The sequence below is a fragment of the Bombina bombina genome, chromosome 2, assembly GCF_027579735.1.
Source record: "Bombina bombina isolate aBomBom1 chromosome 2, aBomBom1.pri, whole genome shotgun sequence".
NCBI classification, from domain to species: Eukaryota; Metazoa; Chordata; class Amphibia; order Anura; family Bombinatoridae; genus Bombina; species Bombina bombina.
The window spans coordinates 238,738,552-238,764,253 of NC_069500.1; the positions used below are offsets into that span (position 1 = coordinate 238,738,552).

General features: G+C 38.2%; 1 protein-coding gene across 1 annotated transcript in view; it reads right to left on the reverse strand.

Annotated features, from left to right (window-relative positions):
- The window catches only part of MCTP1 (multiple C2 and transmembrane domain containing 1), a 1,142,062-nt gene that overhangs the window by 453,599 nt on the left and 662,761 nt on the right, over nt 1-25,702 (reverse strand). Inside the window, exon 11 of the mRNA XM_053701494.1 lies at nt 9,589-9,691. Coding sequence (XP_053557469.1) covers nt 9,589-9,691 — 103 coding nt within the window. The remainder of the gene's footprint in view (nt 1-9,588; nt 9,692-25,702) is intronic.

Here is a 25,702-nt window from a genome sequence, read left to right on the forward strand (position 1 = left end):
GGGTGTATGCAAGTATTATAGTAATCTCACGCTTGAATGTCTTTGAAAAGGGTTAATTGGATGACATTTAAAGGAACCCACCTCTGATCTCATTAGAGATGGTCTGTATATCTTGCAGAGGCAGGAGTGTACACTCTAACATAGTAACATATAAAAAAGATATAACATCACAAATTCAAATTGAGTAGGACTCACCTATGGAGTTTCAGTTGACCCTTGCAGATAAGCTTCCATACTCTGGCTAACACATGATACTAAAAAACTAATTTTTCACATAAGTTTGGGCATAAAAGACCCATTTTTTTTCTTGTTTGTAAAATGTAGCTGAATTTTGTCTTTGTTGCAACCCATTCAAATTGGGAATTGTTTGTAGGATTTATTTCCCTCTTTCTGCTTAGTAGTGAATGATTGTGTATGTCACTCTGTAGAACTGTTTCTTGGTAGCTGGACTATACAGAAAGGGCTCGTTTCCATTGAGTTGTAATTAGGTTTGCACAAGTTTGCAAACCGATAAATATGCTGTCGGAAGCAATTTAGTTTATCGTCTGCTTGAGATGGCACGTTATATCTCAATTTCGACAGCCATGGTCCACCTGCTGAAAATATTTTTACGTCCCATAGAAAGTATTAGAAGTCGTAAAGCGATAACTTATACCAGGTTTTCAATGAAAGCGCAAACCGTTAATACTACATCGAAAAAAATGACGCCCAGCTAATCTAGGTGTAAAAAAAGGAAAAATTAGCTTTTTGAGATCTATTTCCAACTGAAATTTTAAAACTTCCAAACAATGCAAGTGTTTTAATGTAGAAACAAATTGTAATATGTGATATTTATTGTTGTCCCATGTATAGGAATTGTTGAACTTATGTTCTTATAAAAAAATATATTCAAGCACATACTGTATCTACAAAATTCAAAATAGACCTATGCCTAGGGCAGCAATACATATTACATATACTAATAAAGTAGAAAATATAATTCTAATACAAAATAGTATTTGCTTATAGTTAAAACGTGTATTATAAATAAGTGTATTATTATTATTATTATTATCGGTTATTTGTAGAGCGCCAACAGATTCCGCAGCGCTATTAACAAAGGCAGAGTACAAAAAAAAAAAAAAAATCAGTTATAGGGATCAAATGGGTAGAGGGCCCTGCCAAGAGTTGCACTGTTGTAGTCAGCTCTTGAGAAGGTGATCAACAAACAGCTGGACTCTTAAGCTTACATGCTAGGGGGGATAACTGGATAGCAATGGAGGAGACGAACTGGTATAAAGTAAGGTTAGCGTAGGTTGTATGCATCCCTGAACAGTAGAGTCTTTAGGGAGCACTTGAAGCTTTTAAAACTAGAAGAGAGTCTTGTGGAGCGAGGCAGAGAGTTCCACAAGATGGGAGCCAGTCTGGAGAAGTCCTGTAAACGGGAGTGTGATGAGGTGACAAGAGAGGAGGAGAGTAGGAGGTCTTGAGCAGAGCGAAGGGGACGGGAAGGAGAGTATCTGGAGACAAGATCAGAGATATAGGGGGGAGCAGTGCAGTTGAGGGCTTTGTATGTCAGAGTGAGAATTTTGTGTTTGATCCTAGAGGCAAGAGGAAGCCAGTGAAGAGATTGGCAGAGAGGTGCAGCAGATGAAGAGCGACTTGTAAGGAAGATGAGTCTGGCAGAGGCATTCATTAGGGATTGTAAAGGAGCTAAGCGGTAGGTGGGGAGACCAGAGAGGACAGAGTTGCAGTAATCGAGACGGGAGAGGATGAGAGAGTGGATTAAAATCTTAGTTGTGTCTTGTGTAAGGAAGTGTCTAATTTTAGAGATGTTTTTAAGGTGGAAGCGGCAGGCTTTAGCCAAAGTCTGAATGTGAGGAGTGAAAGAAAGATCTGAGTCAAATGTGACCCCGAGACATCGGGCATGCGGGGTAGGGGTAATGATGGAGTTGTCGACAGTTATAGAGAGATTGGGGGTGGAGAGTTTTGAAGAAGGGGGGAAAATAAGGAGCTCAGTTTTGGAGAGATTTAGCTTGAGGTAGTGAGAGGACATCCAGTTGGAGATGTGAGAAAGACAGTTAGTGACACGGGTTAGCAATGAAGGAGAAAGTTCTGGTGCAGAGAAGTAGATTTGGGTGTCGTCGGCATACAAATGATATTGTAAACCATGGGACTTTATTAGGGAACCTAGTGATGACGTGTAGATTGAGAAGAGAAGGGGACCGAGAACAGAGCCTTGCGGTACTCCGACAGAAAGTGGTGACGGGGCAGAGGAGGCCCCAGAGAAGGCTACACTAAAGGTACGGTTTGACAGGTAGGAAGAGAGCCACGAGAGGGCTGTGTCACATATGCCGAAGGATTGGAGGGTTTGAAGCAAGAGAGGGTGGTCAACAGTGTCAAAGGCTGCGGACAGATCAAGGAGAATAAGCAGAGAGAAGTGGCCTTTTGATTTTGCTGTAAGTAGGTCATTGGTAACCTTAACAATTGCTGTTTCTGTGGAGTGATGGGGACGAAATCCAGATTGCAATGGGTCAAGAAGGGAGTTTATTGTAAGGAAATGGGAAAGGCGTGCATAAGCTAGTTTTTCGAGAAGCTTTGATACAAGAGGGAGGAGGGAAATAGGGCGGTAGTTGGATGGGGAGGTAGGATCAAGGGAAGGTTTTTTGAGGATAGGTGTGACCAGTGCATGTTTCAGCGATGAGGGAAATATACCGGTGCTGAAGGAGAGGTTGAAAGTGTGTGTGAGTATAGGGGTAAGGGTGGCAGAGAGGGAGGGGAGTAGCTGTGAGGGGATAGGGTCAAGGGGACAGGTAGTGAGGTGAGAGCGCAGTATAAGTGCCGAAACTTCTTCCTCAGTAACAGGGGAGAATGAGCTAAGTTTAAGGTTATGTGGGTTGTGGTTGATTGAGAGCATTTGAGGGGGTGAGGGAATGGAATTATGTTGAGAGCTGATTTCATTTCTGATGGAGTTGATTTTGTTATTGAAGTGTATCTTTGTTCTTGTTCCTCTTTAGAAGTGATCACAGGTAGGGAGGGCAGATGTTAATTTTACATTTTATAGTGTAAGTTCTGGTTACCAAAGCAATTAATTTTCAAGAAATCCGACATTGGATGGAAACGTTAACACAACGTTAACTTACACCTACACGAAAAGAGCAACTGCAAGCAAAGCACAAAATATTTCAATGGAAACCTGGTACTAAAATGGAACCGTAAACTACTTTTAGCTGTCGGCCACTTCGGTAGCTTAATGTTCCATTTTTTAAGTCTCAATGGAAATGAGCCCTTGGTCTGAGGTATAATGTTTTGGGTGTATTGCTGCTTACAGAGGTAGACTTTTTTTTTTGGTAATGACAGAATTTTACATACCTGGCTTTTAATGATAGCAAATTTAAATTGTCATTTTATAATCTGTGCTCAACTACTGGGCACTGCACACAAGGGCATATATAAAAAAAAAAGTGAATTCTCTTTGACAACCAGTTCATTTAGTTGTAAAGGATAGTTTGAACTCTGGAAAACAGAAGTTACATTTCACATCACCACTACTGACCATTTTTTTACTTTCAATGAGAGCGTTTTTTTTTTTCCTTTAAAGGGACACTGAACCCAATTTGTTTCCTTTTGTGATTTAGATAGAGCATGCAATTTTAAGCAACTTTCTAATTTACTCCTATTATCAATTTTTCTTCGTTCTCTTTCTATATTAAAAAAAAAAGAATGCATCTGAGCTTTTTTTTGGGTTCAGAACTCTGGATAGCACTTTTTCATTGGTGGATGAATTTATCCACCAATCAGCATGGACAACTTATGTTGTTTACCAAAAATGGGCCTGCATCTAAACTTACATTCTTCCATTTCAAATAAAGATACCAAGAGAATGAAGAAAATTTGATAATAGGAGTAAATTAGAAAGTTGCTTAAAATGTCATGCTCTATCTGAATCACAAAAGAAAAAATTTGGGTCCAGTGTCCCTTTAAGGGATATGAAAACAAAATTTTTTCATTCATGATTCAGAGAAAATAACTTTTTAATCTACTTCTAGTATAACATTTTCTTCATTCTCATGGTATCTTCTGTTGAAAAGCAGAGAAGTATGCTTAGGAGGCGGACCATTTCTGCACTATATGGCAGCAGTTTTGCAAGAATGTTATCCATTTGGAAGAGAACTAGATGGCAGCACCATTTCCTGCCATGAAGTGCTCCAGATGCCTACCTATGTATTTCTTCAGCACAGAATATCATAGAAACAAAGAAAATTTGATAACAGAAGTAAACTGAAAACTTTTTAAAAATGGTATTCTCTGTCTGAATCACAAAATAATGTTTTTGGGTTTCATATCCCTTTAAATAACATTATTATGCAGTGTGCAATAAAATTCTACAATAATTTATAATGTGCAATAGAAATTATCTAAATTTTATATCTTAAAAAAACACAGATTTTTCATCTTAGCTCTAACTTTAAAAAGGGGTTGAAGAAATCTGAAAAATATGACATCTATTTATAACTATACCTAATTTGTGTACATGGTTAAAGCACACACAAGGCTCTAGAGAAGATCATTTGCATGAGGAGCTTTTTGTCAACATATTTCAGCTGTGTCTCTGATGGACAAGGTAGGTGTTTGTTTTGCTAAAAAAAAGAATCCTTGTTATCAAGTATACTGCAAGGCTGACAAGCTCAGTAGGAAAGCATATGACAACTTTGCTGAGTGTTGCAGGTTCAATGCCCAAAGGTGGTACATAAAATGGTATTATATTATCAGAGCTGTAACAGCTACTATAACATTTTCATGGCAGCTTTAAATAAAATCAGAAAGCAAGGAAATAATTGCATTAAACACTATATTAATTCACTAAGGAAAACGGAATGCATTTCCATACTTTCCAAATCAGGCAATTGTCTTTTAGAATGCTACATGCTTTTGTAAGAAGAATACTACAGGGGGGAAAAAAATCAGTTATTGTTATACATTACTCATTCAGATAATTACTTGGGTGGTTTATACTGGTTCCTGCCTATTCTCCCTTAGTTTTGTATAAAAATGTCAGTGTTCCGTGGTTGGTCAGCAGACATAACACTAACAAAGTAAAATGCTCTTGTGCTGATTTTCTACAGATTTTTGTTATAGCCTTAATTTGTGGCTGTATCCTGTGAGTACATAAAATATGACAATAGGTCTCATTTTCTAAAAGATTCTTCCTATTCAGTACCCAGACAAGATGCTTTTGAAAGGAGTGCTGTGGGTGACACAGTTCAGTAGGAGTGAGAGTGGCAACGCATTTCTCTTTGTTAGTTTCAAGTTCATTATTAGGGCTGCTTTGCAGAAGAAGAGCTCACTTTATATCTATTGTTTTCTTCCACTAGAAATGGCATTAAAAAAAAAGAAAAAAAAAAGAAAATAGTGAAAACAGCAGGTGGCTTTTAAAAGTTAAAATGTCCTTAATTTGACAATTTAGGCTATAATATGGACTAAAGCTAAGTATTCTTAGATTGTGTCGAATTTAATAGCCTAGATCATGTTGATCACTTATTTCTGTTGCCTAGCATCACTATTCTGCAATACACTAAAATATTTGAAAGCTAAAAAATCCCAGCTGATTGTACAAATACTGCAGAGATGTGGGGATACAAGATGCTTTATGACACCATTTTGTACATGTATCAATTTATCATATTATTACTGAAATCTATTATTAATATTATCATCTTTTGTTTAGACAGTGTCAACAAATTTGTGCAGTTTTCTACATTACATTAACAGATAAATACAATCAATTTTATACATGTTAAACAAAAAGCCATAAAAGGAGAAAAGGATGCCAAGTAATGTTATTGGTTAAACGGAATATAAACCCCTCTGGCTTTTGTGGGAGGGGTCAGGCAGAAACAGGTGACCTGGGTAGAACTTGGGCAGTTCTTAAAAAACAGGACATTTTCCCTGGGCAAAGGATCTGTAGGTGAAAACGTGGGCAGACTCAATAATGTGACAATCCACAGGATTGTGGATGGTTGGATGTAAAATATTACAAATTTCTATAAACAATGTCTATAGTGCTGCGGAATCTGTTGACGCTCTACACATACCTGATAATAATAATAATAATAATAATAAAAAACTAGTTTTTATTAAACAAGGTTTTATTAAACATGCTGCAATTTGCCTAAACCAGCTATTGATTTGCAGCATTCTGAAGAACTACAAGGTTTCAGAATTTTCTTATTAAGTCTCTCTAGAGAGTTGAAACAAGGAATTGTTTTAAACAAACACAAGAGTTGTTTTTAATGTTGCTTTAATGCACTATTACACTCACAAATTGCGTGAAATTTGCAAATTAGTTGTGTGAAATTTGAAAATTCTTGAGTGCTCAATGAGGTTACATTTTAAATGAAGGTAAAACACAGTTTGTTTTTGTGTGTCAGAACAATTATAGGCACAGATTGATAATGAACTATTCTGTAACCGTGATACAGCACTTTAATGCACCATGATTTAACATATTCTTTCAGCATTTCATTTCAATCTGCTTTCCTTCATTGGATTTAATTTGATATACAGCATGTCTGTGGTGTTGCTCAACAGGTATGGAAGGTTAATAATAGGTTCCATCAAAACTATCACTGTTTTGTAAACGTTGCGTGTGCTTGTTTAAGATTATGTTTTTAAAGGGTCCCTTCTTCCTTTGAAATATAATTTTTGCTTTAAGATAATACACACCATGGAATCCTCTAGGCTACCTATTTGAACAAACAGTAACATTTACAAAATTACTGCAATGGATTGAAAGTTTTGCAGTAATAAGTTAGTGCTAACCTTAAAGGGACATAAAATCCAAAAAAAAATGCTTTCATGATTTAGACAGAGTATTTTAAACAACTTTCTAATTTATTTCTATTATCATTTTTTTTTTGTTTTCTTGTTATCCTTTTTTTATTAAAAGCAGGAAGGTAATTTCAGGGGTGTGCACGTGTGTGCAGAACTATATGACAGCAGTTTTTCAGCAATGTTATACATTAGCAAGAGCACTAGATGGCAGCACTGTTTCCTGTCATGTAGTTTTCCAGACATGTGCAAGATACCTACCAACATATCTCTTCAACAAAGAATAACAAGAGAACAAAGCAAATGTGCTAATAGAAGTCAATTGGAAACTTTTTTTAAATTGTATTCTCTATCTGAATCATGAAAAATAAATTTTGGGTTTCATGTCCCTTTAAGAATAAAATATGTTTAACCCTGTACTGCACTCTCACCAGTGTCTGTTTCTAACACTGGCAGCCAGCACTCAGTCCTGCTGCATTTCTTTATAAAAGAGACAGCCACCATACATCCTGCTTAATAGACTAGAGTATTATTTCACAGTGACTATGTGAATATGCCTTAGTAAAAGTCTATGGGGTAGTAGGTATGGCCCAATCTTGACTTAAAAAAATACTGCTGAACTGGGGGCATGTGGTTATGATTAGAAAACAGCACCAGAAATGGTACAGAACAGTGCTGGTCTTTTATGTCATTTTACCTGAATTTTTTAATGCATAACACTAAATTGTAACACTTACTGTCCCTTTAAGACAATAACATGGTAAACAAGGGAGCAGTATGATAACTCATAATGGCTACACTCTGCTTTCTGTATATGAGTAAATTGTATAGAAAAAATGTGACCTTTCAAAGAGCCAAAGTCTGAGCATTTAAAACATTTTATTTAACTAGCAGATATTTACCATAGGCTTACTTCTATTTTGTGTTATTTAAACCAGCGGTCACCAACCAGTGGTCCATGGACCACTGGTGGTCCACGAGAAGATGTTGGTAGTCCTTGACACCATCAAGCAGGAATTCATCTCCTCTGATGGTGTCACCCCCGTCGCGCCACAACTCCTTACAGTGCCTAGCTGGACATCAGTGAAAACCAACAGAGGAGAAGTTAAATTTCAATATCCCTACGCACGTTGCATAGCACTGCGCAACTTGGGTAGCTAGATTGTATTTTTAACTCCTCCCGCCCGGCGCGCTGCTCAGAGAAAGATGCTTCCATTCTAAAGCCTGCAGAGGTTGGTATAGTTTTGGCTTGAAATAGTGGAATTAGTTTTGTAGTAGTTTTTTCTAATTCCTTCAGATGGACTTACATCACTATTTATCTTCCTCCCCTCTATCTTTTTTTTTTCCACCTGAATTCCAGTAATTGCCATCGAGCAGATCAGCCATATCCCACCAGTATTATAGTAATTGCCAGTAACATCAGTCGTTAGCTCACATCCATATTGAGAGCTTTCTGATATTAACTTAATTTATGACTCCAGTGTCTGTCCATGATCATAAGTAGTTTTAAATAATTCTAAACTGGGGGGGGGGGGGGTAACTTGGAAGTCCTGTGATCCTTTTAAACATAAATATTTTTCCCACTTTCTACCACTCTGTTTCCAGCTCAAACATTGGCACTCATCATTCATCAGTCATTTGGAAGTATGCTCTCAGTTTTGGCATTCAGTTAGTTAATTCCAAAAAATAATTCTTAAAAATGTGTAAATTTATACATTATGTAAACTTAGCTATGGTTATACTAGTTATGTACAGTATGAATGAGTGTAAAAAAAATCATGTTAGTGATCCACGGGATTCAAAATTGTGAGTTTAGTGGTCCCTGAGGTCCAAAAGGTTGGCGACCCCTGATTTAAACCATAGTTACTGAAGATCCCAGTTCAATGTGTTTCATGTCCTCTTGAAATATGCCAAGTTCTATATGGTTGTAACCAAGAGTAGAGATGTGGCCCATAACTGGGCTTAAACATCCAAACTGTTTCTTTCATTCAGAATTAGCAGTTATTTCTGGTTAAGAATTGAACTTTCGATAAAACATAATGGAACAAATCTCCCATGTATATGATGCAAATTATACTGGAGAAAAGTCAAGAAAATGTGTTTAAAAAATATAATTTAACAAATTTAAGGAAATGTGCTAAATAAAACTACTACTAATAAAAATAATATACAATATTTACTTAAAGGGACACAAACCCAATTTTTTTTCTTTCATGATTCAGATAAGGCATGCAATTTTAAGAAACTTTCTCATTTACTCCTATTATCAATTTTCCTTTATTCTCTTGATATCTTTATTTGAAAAAGCAGGAATTTAAGCATAGGAGCCGACCCATTTTTGGTTCAGAACCTGGGTAGTGCTTGCTGATTGATGGCTACATTTATCTCACAAAATCAGCAGGCAAAAATGGTCCGGCTCCTAAGCTCTACATTTTTGCTTTTTCAAATAAAGATAGCTAGAGAATGAAGACAAATTGATAATAGGAGTAAATTAGAAAGTTGCTTTAAATCACATGCTCTATCTGAATCATGAAAAAAAATTGGGTTTTGTGTCCCTTTAATTCAGCAATATACACTATAAAACAACATATAAATGGATTCTATTAAAATAAACCATATACAATAATTGATAAATAATGTAACATTTAACTAACCTCCCAAATCATAAATTAGCATCACCTGAATGGTAATCCACTGACAAAATGTTCATCTTTCTCACAACTGAATAGGTCAATGTTACATATTAATAACTACAATGTGACTATAGCAAAAACTTACAATGTAAATACTTTGTTCCATTCAGGGTTGAGGTTCTTGTACACAGTGTGAGTCATAAGTCTGTCATTGTTCAGCTCAAGTACACAAAATGGGTCACTTTTACCTGCAGAGAGCATGAGATAAGCAACAGTTGAGATGCTGTTTCAGAAAATAATGGAGGCATTGAGCAAAATTCCCCACAAATAAAACCCAGAAGCAATCATAAAAAAGTAGCATATATGCAACATTTACACTTTTTAATAGTTGTCTAGAAATAGAAAAAGATATAAGGTCAACAAGATTCAGGACATTTTTGTATTCATGTGATTGTCATTGTACTGTGCTAATTCACAATTCATTCCCTCTTAAAGGGCCATGAAACCCACATTTTTTCTTTCATGATTTAGAAAGAGAATGTAATTTTAAACATCTTTCTAATTTACTTATATTATCTAATTTGTTTTATTCTCTTGATATTCTTTGCTGAAAAGCATATCTAGATATGCTCAGTAGCTGCTGATTGGTTGCTGCACATAGAAGACTTGTGTGATTGGCTCACCATGTGCATTGCTTTTTCTTCAACTAAGGATATCTAAAAAATGAAGCAAAATAAATAATAGAAGTAAATTGTAATGTTGTTTAAATTTCTATTCTCTATCTGAATCATGAAAGAAAGATTTTGGGTTTAGTGGCCCTTTAATAACCTATTAATATTATACCAAGGAAACATACCATATACATTTATTAAATTCATTTAACATGAGGAAAAAGTACTAAAATAAGCACAGAATATTGAACTCCAATCAGCAATGTATATAATATACCTGAGTTCATTCTCCTTTCGATATACTGTACTTATTTTAGCACGTTTTCCTCATGTTATATTAATTTTATAAATGTATGTGGTATAATATTAATAGGTTATTAAAAGGAAATGAATTGTGAATAAGCTCAGTGTAATGTTGCTAATTCTTGCAAAACTGCAGCCATGTAGTGCTCCAGACATCAAATCACTAAAAACTGACCTCAAAACTAAACATAAACAGTGCAGAGGTTTGTGGGCCTTATCTTCTAACCACTTGCTGCCATTATTTGTTTAAATCCGCCTTTTGCTCTTGACCTCACTCCTTGCTCCGCACACAGCAAAGAGCATTTAAAATAGGCACTCACATATTCTGGGCAGCTGGTACTTAAAAGGATATGAAAGCCAAACATATTATTTTGTGATTCAGACAGAGCAAACCATTTTTAAAGACCTCTATTATCAAATCTGCTTCATTCCCATGGTATGGCAAAACTAACAAGGGGTCACAATCTTAAATTAGAGGGTAGCAGATTCAGGAGAAATGTGAATAAGATAGATTGGTGGATTCATGGAATACACTTCCAGTTGAGGTGTTAAACACATAGGGGCATATTTATCAAGCTCTGTATGGTGCTTGATGCCCCTTTGTTTCCGACGAGCCTTCAGGCTCGTCTGGAAACAGAAGTTATGAAGCAGCGGTCAGCGGTCTAAAGACCGCTGCTCCATAACTTGTCCGCCTGCTCTGAGGCTGCGGACAGAAATCAACCTGATTTTTACGCATGAATTTAAAAGGACACTGAACCCAAAATTTTTATTTTGTTATTCAGATAGAGCATGCAATTTTAAGCAATGTTCTAATTTACTCCAATTATCAATTGTTCTTCATTCTCTTGCTATCTTTATTTGAAAAAGAAGGCATCTAAGCTTTTTTTTTTGGTTTAGTATTCTGGACAGCACGTTTTTATTGGTGGATGAATTTATCCACCAACCAGCAAGGACAACCCAGGTTGTTCACCAAAAATGGGCCAGCATCTAAACTTACATTCTTGCATTTCAAATAAAGATACCAGAATAAAGAAAATTTGATAATAGGAGTAAATTAGAAAGTTGCTTAAAATTGCATGCTCTGTCTGAATCACGAAAGAAAAAAATTTGGGTTCTGTATCCCTTTAACATAAAAAATTCTACTCATTATTTATAACTTACGCGTGCAATATACTGGCGTACATTACTGGCAATACCAGAAATTTGGAGTTGCGCATATTTCTGAAGCTCGCCAGTTTGGCCAACTTACACCAGTATATCATATGGTGGCACGGGTTATGTGATTCACCCGATGTGCGAGGTGAGTTTACGGGCGTCGTGGATTTCGGCAGCTGCACGGAAAATTACGCAACATATGTGATTGTGCCCCCTACTGGAATCAAGAAAGTTTAATTTTGACTAGACTGTCCCTTTAATTAAGTTCATAGTATACACTGGGGAAAGTGGAGCAGGCAGAATTTTCAAAGGTATTTATAGCAAAAGTGTGCAAAATGAATAATGCGTATTATGATTATGTTTTATTTCCCTTAATTAATTATTGCATGCTGGGTAGAAAAATGAGTTTAATGTCCCTTTAAGGAAAACATAAGTGATAAATAAAAGAGGTATTCTGGATAATATAATAAAATGATTTACATGAAAAGTGCTGGTGAAGTCATGAAAACGGATAAACTAAAATGTCACAGTTGTTAATGCAGAATATTCCACATGCCCAATTTAAAAAAATAAAAATATTTTTTGAATGGTAAATAGTTAAAATTTAACTTCTATTTGCTAGAAAAATCTAATACTGAGTATTTTACATCTTGGATTAACCCCTAACTGCCATAATTCTAACCCTAGTCTGTCTAAAAAAGGCAACATCTGATGTTTATAATTTAAGATGTGATATTTAAAATTAATTGACATTTAGAACAGTCTAAATTAACCCTGGCAGAATCTCAATGTCATGATAATGATTCATGCAACATTTTTGACTTTCCTGTTTTAGAATTGCTTCACTTTATTTGAGAGTATAGAGCACTGTCTAAATGGAGTGAGTTATAGTCGCAGTTTTATAACAAGGAGCAAGATTACATATGTGGCATCACCTGCAAAAGCCGTTTTTTACGTGGTTTTGGTATCACATATACGGCGCCGCATATGCAGCGCGTGCATTTCACCCATTACCCGCAATTTTTACTCACATAAGCTAACATAGAACCATATCGCAAATCGGTATGACATATTCAGCGTAAGGACTTACGTGGCGAAAATGGAGAAATGTAACTCCTTTTTTCCCCTCGCCACACATAGGCAGGCGTAACTGGCTGAAAATATTAACTAACACCTTATGCATGCGCAATATCTATCTACCTGTCAACCGCGAACCCCCACCGCAATAACTAATAAAATATATTAACACCTAATCGGCCATTAACCCACATCGCAATAAACCTAATAAAACTATTAACCCCTAATCCGCCATTAACCCACAACGAAATAAACCTTATAAATGCATTAACCCCTAATCTGCCATTAACCCACATCGCAATAAACCTAATAAAACTATTAACACCTAAACCGCCAAACCCCCACAACACAAATAACTAAATTACTAAGCCCCCTAAACTAACACCCCCTAAGCTAACACCTCTAAATTAACCCCAATTACCTAAATTAAAAAATACTTAGTTACAATTAAAATAAAAAAGCTAACAAAACTAAAAAGTCTAACATTACATAAAATAATAAACCAAATTATCAAAAATATAAAAAACTAAATTTATGCTTACCTGATAAATGTATTTATTTCCGGATACGGTGAGTCCACAAAATCAACATTTACTGTTGGGAATATCACTCCTGACCAGCAGGAGGAGGCAAAGAGCACCACAGCAAAGCTGTTAAGTATCACTTCCCTTCCCACATTCCCCAGTCATTCAAACGAAGGAAAAAAGGAAAATAACACAAGGGGGGATATGTAACAAAGCGTCAACTATATTGCATTTGGGGGTGTCAATATGCTCGCCTAACATCGCGGCCGGGGATCTGAATACGATCTCCATATTTATAAATAAAGCCGTCAAAAACACGCACACCAAGTACAGGGGTGATGAGCATCGGACTGTTGTTAACTAACAGTCATCGATGACGCTGCTATTCGTGTTTTTCCCAACTTTATTTATAACTTGTCACTAAACGCTGCCACTATACTAAAATGTTTAACCCCTATCCCGCCGCTCCCCGACATCGCCGCAACCTAAATAAAGTTATTAACCCTTATTCTGCCGCTCCCCGACATCGCCGCAACCTAAATAAACTTATTAACCCCTAAACCTCTGGCCTCCCACATCACCACCACTAACTAAACCTATTAACGCCTAAACGTCAGCCCCCCACATCATCAAAAAATAAATTAAGCTATTAACCCCTAAACCTAACAACCCCTTAACTTTAAATTAAAATTACAACATCCCTATCTTCAAATAAATCCAACCCCTTGAAATTACCTGTAGAATTAAAATAAACTAATTTTAAACTATTAATTAACCTACCCTAACTATTATACTACAATTAAATTAAACTACCAATTAAATAAACTAAATTACATATTAAAAAAACCTAACACTAATAAAATCATTTAAATATACTATTAAACATTATTAACAGTACTACATTACAAAAACAAACAAACACTAAGTTACAAAAAAAATAAACACTAAATTACGAAAATCAAATGATCAAAAATATATTTTTTTACACCTTATCTAATAGCCCTATCAAAATAAAAAAGCCCCCCCCCCAAAATATAAAAAAACCCTAGCCTACAATAAACTAATAATGGCCTTTAAAAGGGCCTTTTGTGGGGCATTGCCCCAAAGATATCAGCTCTTTTACCTTTAAAAAAAATACAAACACCCCCCCAACAGTAAAACCCACCACCCAACCAACCCCCCCAAATAAAAACCCTAATTCGAATTAGCCAATAGAATGAGAGCTGCTCAAATCCTATTGGCTGATTTGAAGAGCCAATAGGATTTTAGCAGCCCTAATTCCTATTGGCTTAAAGGGACAGTCAAGTCCAAAAAAACTTTCATGTAATTTTAAACAACTTTCCAATTTACTTTTATCACCAATTTTGCTTTGTTCTCTTGATATTCTTGGTTGAAAGCTAAACCTAGGAGGTTCATATGCTAATTTCTTAGACCTTGAAGGCCGCCTCTAATCTAAATGCATTTTGATAGTTTTTCACCACTAGAGGGCATTAGTTCATGTGTTTCATATAGTTAACATTGAGCTCATGCACGTGAATTTACAATAGAGAAAGCTCTGATTGGCTAAAATGCAAGTCTGTCAAAAGAACTGAAATAAGGGGGGAGTCTACAGAGGCTTAGATACAAGGTAATTACAGAGGTAAAATGTGTATAATTATAACTGTGTTGGTTATGCAAAACTGGGGAATTGGTAATTAAGAGATTATCTAACTTTTAAAACAACAAAAATTCTGGTGTTGACTGTCCCTTTAATCAAATTCTTCAGCCAATAGGAATGCAAGGGACGCAATCTTGAATTGTGTCACTTGCATTCAAGTTCCAGTGTATGGTGGCGACTTATGAAGAGGATGCTCCACGCCGGATGTCTTCAGGATGGACCCGCTCCGCGCTGGATGGATGGAGATAGAAGATGCCGTCTGGATAAGACTTCTTGCTGCCTGGATGAGGTCTTCCCCGGCTGGATGAAGATAGAAGATGCCGTCTGGATGAAGACTTCTTGCCACCTGGATGAGGACTTTGCCGGCTGGATGGATCCTTTAAGCGGGACTTCAAGAACTGTAAGTGGAGCGTCGGAGGTTAGTGTTAGGCTTTTTTAAGTTTTTTTTTTGGTGGGTTTTATTTTTGTATTAGGGTTTGGGCAGTAAAAGAGCTAAATGCCCTTTTAAGGGCAATGCCCATACAAATGCCCTTTTCAGGGCAATGAGTAGCTTAGGTTTATTTTAGAGTTAGGGTTTTTATTTGGGGGGGTTGGTTGGGTTGTGTGTTTTACTGTGTGTTTTTACAGGTAAAAGAGCGGATATCTTTGGAGCAATGCCCCACAAAGGGCCCTTTTAAGGGCCATTGGTAGTTTATTGTTGGCTAGGTTTTTTTTTTTTGATAGGGCTATTAGGTGTAAAAAAATATATTTTTGATCATTTGTTTTTTTTTTCTCACAATTTAGTGGTTTTATTTTTGTAACTTAGTGTTTTTTTTTGTAATGTAGTACTTTTAATAATGTTTAATAGTATATTTAAATAATTGTAGCAGTGTTAGGTTTTTTAATATGTAATTTAGTTTATTTAATTGGTAGTTTAATTTAATTGTACTATAATAGTTAGGGTAGGTTAATTAATAGTTTAAAATTAGTTTATTTTAATTCTACAGGTAATTTTTAATTTATTTGAAGATATTGATGTTGTAATTTTAATTTAAAGTTAAGGGGTTGTTAGGTTTAGGGGTTAATAGCTTAATTTAGTTTTTGGCAATGTGGGGGGCTGACGGTTTAGGGGTTAATATGATTAGTTAGTGGTGGTGATGTGGGAGGCCAGAGGTTTAGGGGTTAATAAGTTTATTTAGTGGTGGCAGTGTCAGGGAGCGGAGGAATATGGGTTAATAACATTATTTCGGTGGTGGCGCTGTCGGGGGGGCAGATTAGGGGTGTTTAGACTCAGGGTTTATGTTAGGGTGTTAGGTGTAAACGTCACTTGTTTTCTACCATAGAAATCAATGGGATATGCTTCATTCTCTTGCAGCATCGAACATAAGCTTTCGGTGCTTTCATACTCCCTTTGATTTCTTTGGCATCTGCGGCCTCAAGGGTGTCGGATTGAAAACCAGGTAGGATGCGTCTGAATAGCCATGAGCGTACCTGTTAGAAGTTTGATAAATAAGAAAAAGTGTCAAATAGAGCAGAAGGTGTATTCGGAACATCTGTAATGACGTAAGCATCGATCTGCGTATGATTTAGACCGGCGGATCGTATGTAAAATTCCAACATTTGTCGGTCTTGAGGCTTTGATAACTAGGTCGGATCAATCTAGCAACAATTACAATGCGGCATTCTGGCGTATTTGCGGTTGACACTTTGATAGATAGGCCCCAAGGTGTAGAGGTGCTTGAGGTTAAGGTTAGAACTGTCTTAAAATAAGGACGGGCAGTGGACTCACTGTATCCGGAAATAAATAATTTATCAGGTAAACATAAATTTTATTTTCTTTCCTAAGATACGGTGAGTCCACAAAATCATCAATTACTGTTGGGAATCAATACCCAAGCTAGAGGACACCGATGATTAGGGAGGGACAAGACAGATAACTTAAACAGAAGGCCCCACCGCTTGAAAAAACTTTCCTCCCAATAAGAAGCCTCAGACGAGGCAAAAGTATCAATTTATAAAATTTTGAAAAGTAAGAAGGAAAACCAAGTTGCAGCCTTGCAAACCTATTCTAGAGAAAATTCAAGTTCGAAGGCCCAAGGAAAGGAGACAGCCCTTGTGGAAGAGCTGAAATTCTCTCAGGAGGCTGCTGTCAAGCAGTCTCATAAGCCAACCGAATTATTCTTCTCAATCAAAGAGAATAAGAAATAGCAGAAGCTTTCTGACCTCTATGTCTTCCAGAAAAACAAACAAACAAACAGGGCAGAAGACTGGATGAAAATCCTTAGTCGCCTGCAGATAGAATTAAATAACACACACAAAATTCAAGATGTGCACCAAACATCCCTCATAAAAAGGAGAATCAGGATATAGTGAAGGAACAACAATTCCTAATTTCTATTCAAAACCATATTAGGAAGGAACCTAAATTAGAACAAGGAACCACCCTATCTGCATGAAAGATAAGATAAGACTAACCACACTGCAAGGCTGAGAGTTCCAAAACTCTCCGAGCAGAAGAGATTTTTAGCCAAAGGAACAAAACCTCAATATCTATGGAATGCATTAGCTCAAACGGAGCCTGCTCCAAAACCTTAAGAACAAGATTAAGGTTAGCAATAGTCAGAAACACAGGCCTGATTTTGATCAATGCCTGACAAAAAGATTGCATGTCTGGCATGACCACCAGACGCCTATGCAGCAAAGGATAAACAGAAGAAATCTTACCCTTCGGGGTACTGATCGACATGCCCTTTTCCAGACCTTCATGGAAAGAGGACAAAATTCTAGGAATCCAGACCCTACTCCAAGAGTAGTCCTTGGATTCACACCAAAAAGATATAAACGCCATATCTCATGGTAAAACTCTATAGGAACAGACTTGTGCACCTGAATCATGGTCTCAAAGACCGACACAGAAAAATCCAGCTTGGTCAGAACTAAGCATACCATTTCCAAGCAGACAGTCTCAGATAAAATGAGACTTGGATGAAGGAAGAGACCCTAGATTAGAAGGTTCTCCCTAAGAGGCATCCTCCTAGGTGGGAGAGACGACATCTCCACTCAGTCTGCACACTAGTTCCTACAAGGCCACGTAGGGACAAATATAATCCTGACGTTCTCTCCTGTTTGAGACAAACAAAGATTCGTGGAAGGAGAACAGACGGAGGAAAACAAGCATACAAGACTGAATCTAAGGACAACTGAGGCCCAGCCATCAGCACATTGTAAATCGCTTTCAACTTCAAAATACTAAAGAGGAAAGTAGACACTTCTGCTTCCATAGATCCTGCACCTTAAACCAGACCCAGTCTGCTTCAGCAGTTAGGCGACCCTGGTTACATCACCCTGTTATAGATACTCCTGAAAGAGCCACTACGGGAGAGAGTCTCTATCGACTGATCTAGATCTATCCTCTGAGACAGATCCGAAGATCTCCATATTATTGAAAATAGTAACGGGAATGATGTCCATGGAAACCAACAGACCAATTTTCTCCATACATAAAATCACTGAATAGTGAATAAAAAAATAGCTAAGTTCTCTACCGGGCCACTATAGCTTGCTGTTGGCCAGACAGGAGACTGTCGCAAAAAGGAAAAGGAACATTTCCTTGATTAGCTTACCTCTGTTAAACATCTTCTCCTAGATAGAGAATTTATTAAAGTCCCAGCTTACCGCACCTGGAATTTCAAGTCAGACTTCAAATGGACATCCAGTGCCTAGCTGGACATGAACCAACAATCTTGAGCTGCAAAGTCACAGATAACCATAAGGCTACATCGGCCTGGTCTCCATGTGGGCACTGACCAGGCAAAGCCCTACTTAAATACCCTTGAATATGGGACAAGGGAACTGTATTCCAGATGTATTTCCCATCCATGAGAAAATAGATTGGACCAGATCTCCTAAAAGAGAATTTGCTCGAAAGAATGAAGACACCTGAACCAAATATTGTCCAGAAAAACCCTCTCATGCCTAAGGACAGGTCCTCTTAAATCAAAGGAGAAAGAATACTACTTTGAAGGACAAAACCTGAGTTACATACGGTAAATACCAGATCCTGTTCCAAAACTGGAACTAGAACTATCACTCCCAGAGAGGAAGGTCCTGGACCCAAATCAGGGTATGTTACTCATCATATATGGGTTGCAGATACTCTAGCTAGATAGTGCATAGATAATAATTCTCAATTTTTTCCCTCTGAGAAAACTGCCCCTGGGAGGAAATCTTAGATTGGACTCAAAAGGCAAGACTGACCCTGCAGAAAGAGGAGAGTAAAGTGTTTCTTTAGATCTATTTTCCTGATGAGTGGTAGAAAAAAATTCAGAGGAGAATTCTGCTAGACTAAATACAAACAAGGTCTAAACCTTAAAAGGAGATGCCAGAAATGAGGATTTGGAGGAAAATTAAAAAATGTAACCTGCAACAGCAGCAATCTAAAGCCTAGACTGTACCACTAAGTCACAGGTAGGCTTCTCAACTGACCCAGACTTCAGCCACAATGCACATGGCTAGTACAGCAAGTTTAAAAGAGACAAGGCATTTCTCTAAATGAACACTTAAACCTCCAGCATCTAATCCACGGATCCGTAAAGGAGCAGTCACCATCTAAAAGGATCGAAGTTCTCAGAGCCATAGTAGAAAACACTCCCCTCTACATAGGGCACCGTGCAATTTAGTGGAGTCAGAGACAGGAAAGTCCTTTAAAGGACGGAAAACAATGAGAATGGTATCTCTAGTTTCTCCTATTCCTGTGAAAATATCCAAGGCACGTTAGAAAAACTTCCTCATAGGAAGGAACATCATAGAAAAGAAAAAGTTCACAAAACTTTCAAAGGTTGACAAAGACAGGGGTATCGATGTAGCCCAAGTAGCCAAAACCCTCCTTTAACAGTACACAAGGTATGCAAGCATACATCTAAAGAGGACCACTTCAGCATCAGATGAAGGAATTATACTGTCCTATGTGAGAATTTACCCCCAGAAGCTACCAGTAAATTCTCCTCGCCAGACTTAGGAGAAAGAGCAACCTGTGTAGTCAAATGAGAAGCAGCAACCTTACTATCTGGATCTCTCCTCTTGCATTTTCGGTGAAAAGTTCCCTGCACTGTCTGGAACAGGACCGCAGTGGAATCCTAGTAAATATTAATTTTACTAAATATCTGAGGGTTGACAGCGACAGGAAATAGGAGTTGTCCCAAGTAGCCAAAACCTCCTTTAACCATACACAAGGTATTCAGGCATAAATCTGAAGGATAACACTTCAGCGCCAGATGAAGGAATTATACTGTCCAAATCTGAGATTTCATCCTCAGAAACTACCGGCGAATCCCGCTCACCAAACTTAAGAAAGAGGGCAGCCTGAGTAGCAGAATTTGGAGCAGAAACCTATTATCTGAAACTTAAAATATCCTCTTTCGTTTACCCTGTAGGAAAGGGAAAGCAGATAAAGCCACAGATACCACAAAGGATACCTGCACTGCAAATCTGCATGTGTTGCCATAGAGGCTAGGGACGTTAAAGGAGAAAACTGTGGCCATGCTTGAACAGTATCATCCTGGTAGACAAGAGGCTCAGGAATCAACAAACTATCTGTACATTAATATAGTTTGGATATTTGTGCCCTACCAGAATAGGGAATCAAACCTATGAGAAATACATGAGGCATTATCATGCAGAAATCTTGAATATGAGCGTTACAATTATTTGTTAGGTCCTCAAAACCAATAATTCCTAATTCCTAGGAACAGACCCTGTACCATGAAAACAAAAGCCCCAAAAGTTAATTCTTTTAACATTTTGACTTGCTTACCACTAACTACAGTGGTATTCACGAATTAAAACTTAACTGAAGAAATTGAAAATATTTGTCCTTTTATCTATTTTATTTCCTGTCTTTAATTAATGTTTTTGCCCAGCAACATTTAAACAATTAACACTACTTATTTACATTTTCTTATAAGAGCGATCTCTCTATGAAGACTGCTCCTCAGAATCAGAGACAGGCAAAATGGGAACTCCACTCCATTCTCCTGTCAGCAAATTAGGCGGAGTCACGGACACTAACTCAGATTTTCATTTTCTCCTCTAAGATGGCGCAGCTCTGCTTCACTGAGAAGAAGGAGGTGGATCCATGTGAAACGGCATGGGGATGAAAAAAGAGAGTTAACTCCTTCCTTGCCTTAAAGGAGATTAAGCCTTAAGTCTCCTTATCACATGCCCATGTAGTGCCTGCACACTGCCATAAACATCCTTCATTAAGGATTGTGTGTCCCATATAAATTGCAGGGAGTCCTCAACCCCATTCAGTTCCAGCCTCCAAATCCCCAGAAGACAAAAGGCATTTACCTCCGGCAGGAGGATAGCTCACCCGGCATGAGAGGATGCCACTCCTCACAGAGACCTGTGGAAGAAAGAAAGGACAGAGTAAACCTACTCAGGCTTTCTATACCAGGGCAGCAACATGTTATAAAAACACAGCAAGGCCCACCTAACAAGTTCCTAACTGCTTTAAAGCCACCACTGCCCTACTGAAGAGACTAACATGGAGTACAGCTAGACCCAAACTTGAGAGGAAAGATCAGAACAAACCTACTCTGGCTTTCAAAATAATAAAATCTTCAAAATTCTTCAGACACCAAAAATTCACCTCCTCCTTGCACCGAAGGCAAAGAGAATGACTGGGGATTGTGGGAAGGGAAGTGATACTTAACAGCTTTGCTGTGGTGCTCTTTGCCTCCTCCTGCTGGCCAGGAGTGATATTCCTAACAGTAATTGATGATTCCGTGGACTCACCGTATTTTAGGAAAGAAATTAAACCTAATCCCTATGAAAATAAAAAAGCTCCCCCAAAATGAAAACACCCCCTAATCTAATACTAAACTGCCAATAGCCCTTAAAAGGGCCTTTTTTAGGGCATTGCCCTAAGTTAACCAGCTCTTTTACCTTAAAAAAAAACTAAGTCCCCCCCCTCTAACAGTAAAAACCCCCACCCACCAAACCCCCCAAAATAAAAAAAAGGAACACTAAAAAATCCTAAACTACCCATTGCCCCTAAAGGGGCATTTTTTATGGGCATGCAGCTCTTTTACACTGCCCAAATCCCTATTTAAAAAAAAAAAAAAAACCCTCCAAAAAAATAAAATCCTAACTCTAACCCCCCGTTCCTGAAGTCCGGCGGAGAAGGTCCTCTTCCAAGCGGCAAAATCTTCTTCCATTGCGGCAACATCTTCTATTTTCATCCAGGACCAAGCCGATGCAGAGCGGAGATGAGGGCGGAACAGAAGACCGGTGACCACAGAGCCATCGAGCGTGGAGATCCACATCGTACGATCACTGCCGCACACTGAGGATTGAATTCAAAGTACGCATTTAAATATGGGGTAACTTGCATTCCTATTGGCTGATTTGGATCTTCAAATTCAAATCAGCCATTAGGATGAGAGCTACTGAAATCCTATTGGCTGTTCAAATCATGTCAGCAAACGTCTGCTTTTTAACTTGCAGGTGCACTACAAGGGTTCAAAAGCTGTTTCTGCAGCTTCATATATGTAAGCAAAGGAGTTAAAAACATACGCCTAGATTTAGAGTTCTGCGGAACTGTCAAAAGCAGCGTTAAGGGGTCCTAATGCTGCTTTTGGCCGCCCACTGGTATTTAGAGTCGGCCAGGTAAAGGTGTACCGCTCACTTTCAAGCCGCGACTTTTCCATACCGCAGATCCCTTTAAACCAATTGCGTATCTTATCTTTTCAATGGGATCTTCCTAATGCCAGTATTTAGAGTCTTGGCTGAAGTGAGCGGTAGACCCTCTACCGACAAGACTCCAACCGCCCATGGAAAGGCTGTAGTTAAGAGCTTTATGGGCTAACGCCAGTTTATAAAGCTCTTAACTACAGTGCTCTAAAGCAGTGTTTTTCAACCAGTGTGCCGTGGCACACTAGTGTGCCGTGAGAGATCCTCAGGTGTGCCGCGGCAGACTGACAACAGTGTGACATATTTTTTAAATTTTGCTTGTTTTTTATTCTGGGCCGTTTTTTTATTTTGAGTGAGATGATGACTGAGGGTAACTGTGCAGAGAAAGCTCGCCTCCCCGACCCGTGCTCACACTTAGAAGGAACCCCCACTCACTACAACACGTGCCTAGTGCCGGCTCTACACTCAGCACCACGCGACACTTCAATCCCCCATGCATGCTGGCGCAGCTTTGCCAGGTCACGTCATTCGCGTTCCTTCTCAGCAGAAGGAACATGACTGGAGGACTGGAGACTCACTGGAGAGGAGGAGAGAGGTGCTCCACATATAATCTTGTGCTCCACAGATAACACAGATTCCCAGTGTGCGGGGGGGGGGGGGACTTTTCCCAGTGCGGGGGTGTCCCTCTTTCAAATTTTTAAATATTGGGAGGTATTTACAACCACGACATATTGACATTCATTCACAGACAATCATGATTGTTTGTGAATGAATGTCAATATGTCATGAATAGTTTGTAGAAGGCATGGCATGACAGCACAGTACAGTGTGTGCATGTATGTATATGGGATGGTGGTGTGCCGCAGGGTTTTTTAATGTAAAAAAGTGTGCCACAGCAAAAAAAACTTCCTATGTACCCCTAAACCGAGGTCCCCCCACATCGCCGCCACTATAATAAATATTTTTAACCCCTAATCTGTCGACCACACATCGCCGCCACCTACATTATCCCTATGAACCCCTAATCTGCTGCCCCTAACATCGCCGACACCTACATAATATTTATTAACCCCTAATCTGCCCCCCCCAACGTCGCCGCTACCTAACTACACTTATTAACCCCTAATCTGATGACCGGACCTCGCCGCCACTATAATAAATGTATTAACCTCTAAACCGCCGCACTCCCGTCTCACAAACACTATAATAAATAGTATTAACCCCTAATCTGCCCTCCCTAACATCGCCGCGTATTAACCCCTAATCTGCTGACCGGACCTCGCTGCTACTATAATAAATATATTAACCCCTAAAGCTAAGTCTAACTCTAACCCTAACACCCCCCTAAATTAAATATAATTTTAATCTAACTAAATAAATGAACTCTTATTAACTAAATTATTCCTATTTAAAACTAATTACTTACCTGTAAAATAAACCCTAATATAGCTACAATATAACGAATAATTATATTGTAGCTATTTTAGGATTTATATTTATTTTACAGGCAACTTTGTATTTATTTTAACTAGGTAGAATAGCTATTAAATAGTTATTTACTATTTAATAGCTACCTAGTTAAAATAATTACAAAATGACCTGTAAAATAAATCCTAACCTAAGTTACAATTAAACCTAACACTACACTATCAATAAATTAATTAAATAAATTACCTACAATTGCATACAATTAAATAAACTAAACTAAATTACAAAAACAAACAAACTCTAAATTACAAAAAATAAAAAAAGATTACAAGAATATTAGGCTAATTACGCCTACTCTAAGTCCCCTAATAAAATAAAAAAGCCCCCCAAAATAATAAAGGTCCCTACCCTATTCTAAATTAAAAAGTAATCAGCTCTTTTACCAGCCCTTAAAAAGGCTTTTTGCGGTTCATGCCCCAAAGTAATCAGCTCTTTTGCCTGTAAAAAAAATACAACCCCCCCAACATTAAAACCCACCACCCACACACCCCTACTCTAACCCAAACCCCCTTAAATAAACCTAACACTACCCCCCTGAAGATCTCCCTACCTTGAGTCGTCTTCACCCAGCCGGGCCGAAGTCTTCATCCGATGGGGCAGAAGAGGACATCCAGACCGGCAGAAGTCTTCATCCTATCCGGGCAGAAGAGGACATCCGGAATGGCAGACATCATCATCGAAGCGGCATCTTCTATCTTCATCCATCCGGAGCGGAGTGGAGCCATCTTCTTTCCAGCCGACGCGGATCCATCCTCTTCAACCGACGCCTACTCGCCGAATGAAGGTTACTTTAAATGACGTCATCCAAGATGGCGTTCCTCGAATTCCGATTGGCTGATAGGATTCTATCAGCCAATCGGAATTAAGGTAGGAAAAATCTGATTGGCTGATTGAATCAGCCAATCAGATTCAATTTCAATCCGATTGGCTGATCCAATCAGCCAATCAGATTGAGCTCGCATTCTATTGGCTGTTCCGACTTGGGGTTCATGTTAGGGTGTTAGGTGCAGACTTAGAAAGTGTTTCCCCATAGGAAACAATGGGGCTGCGTTGGGAGCTTAACGCTGCTTTTTTGCAGGTGTTAGGTTTTTTTCATCCCAAACTGCCCCATTGTTTCCTATGGGGGAATCGTGCACGAGCACATTTTGCCAGCTTACCGCTACCGTAAGCAACGCTGGTATTGAGGGTTGAAGTGAAGCTAAGTTAGGCTCAATGCACCCTTTTTGGAGCCTAACGCAGGTATTGGCATCCTGAAACTGTCTTTAAGTATGTACTTTAGCGCTTTCAAACAGGTTTTTTATATTTTAGGTTTTATTGGGGTTCTTCACGCACAAAAATAAGCAAAATGTATAAATGTACTAGAATATATCTGACATACATGCTAAGCAAGGGACACAGCACTGTGCTCCAAAATTCATTATGTAGCTGCATATTTTTACATGCATTGGAACATGGATGTGCAGTCATAATTTACTCCAAATGCACTCAGTTATGGTGCCATTATAGTGAAAAAAATGACATGCTCTCATTTGTTAGCACAAGTAATTATATCACTATTGACCAGCAAATGAGTTAAACACATGGGTAAAGTACCACTAAGGAGCTGAATACAACTGCTGGTCTTGAGTGGAAACTGTCGCTGACACAATCAGCAGCACTGGTCAGCGCCTGTTTACACTCCGGGCCAGCAGTTCTCTTTGGCTCCTGAGTGAT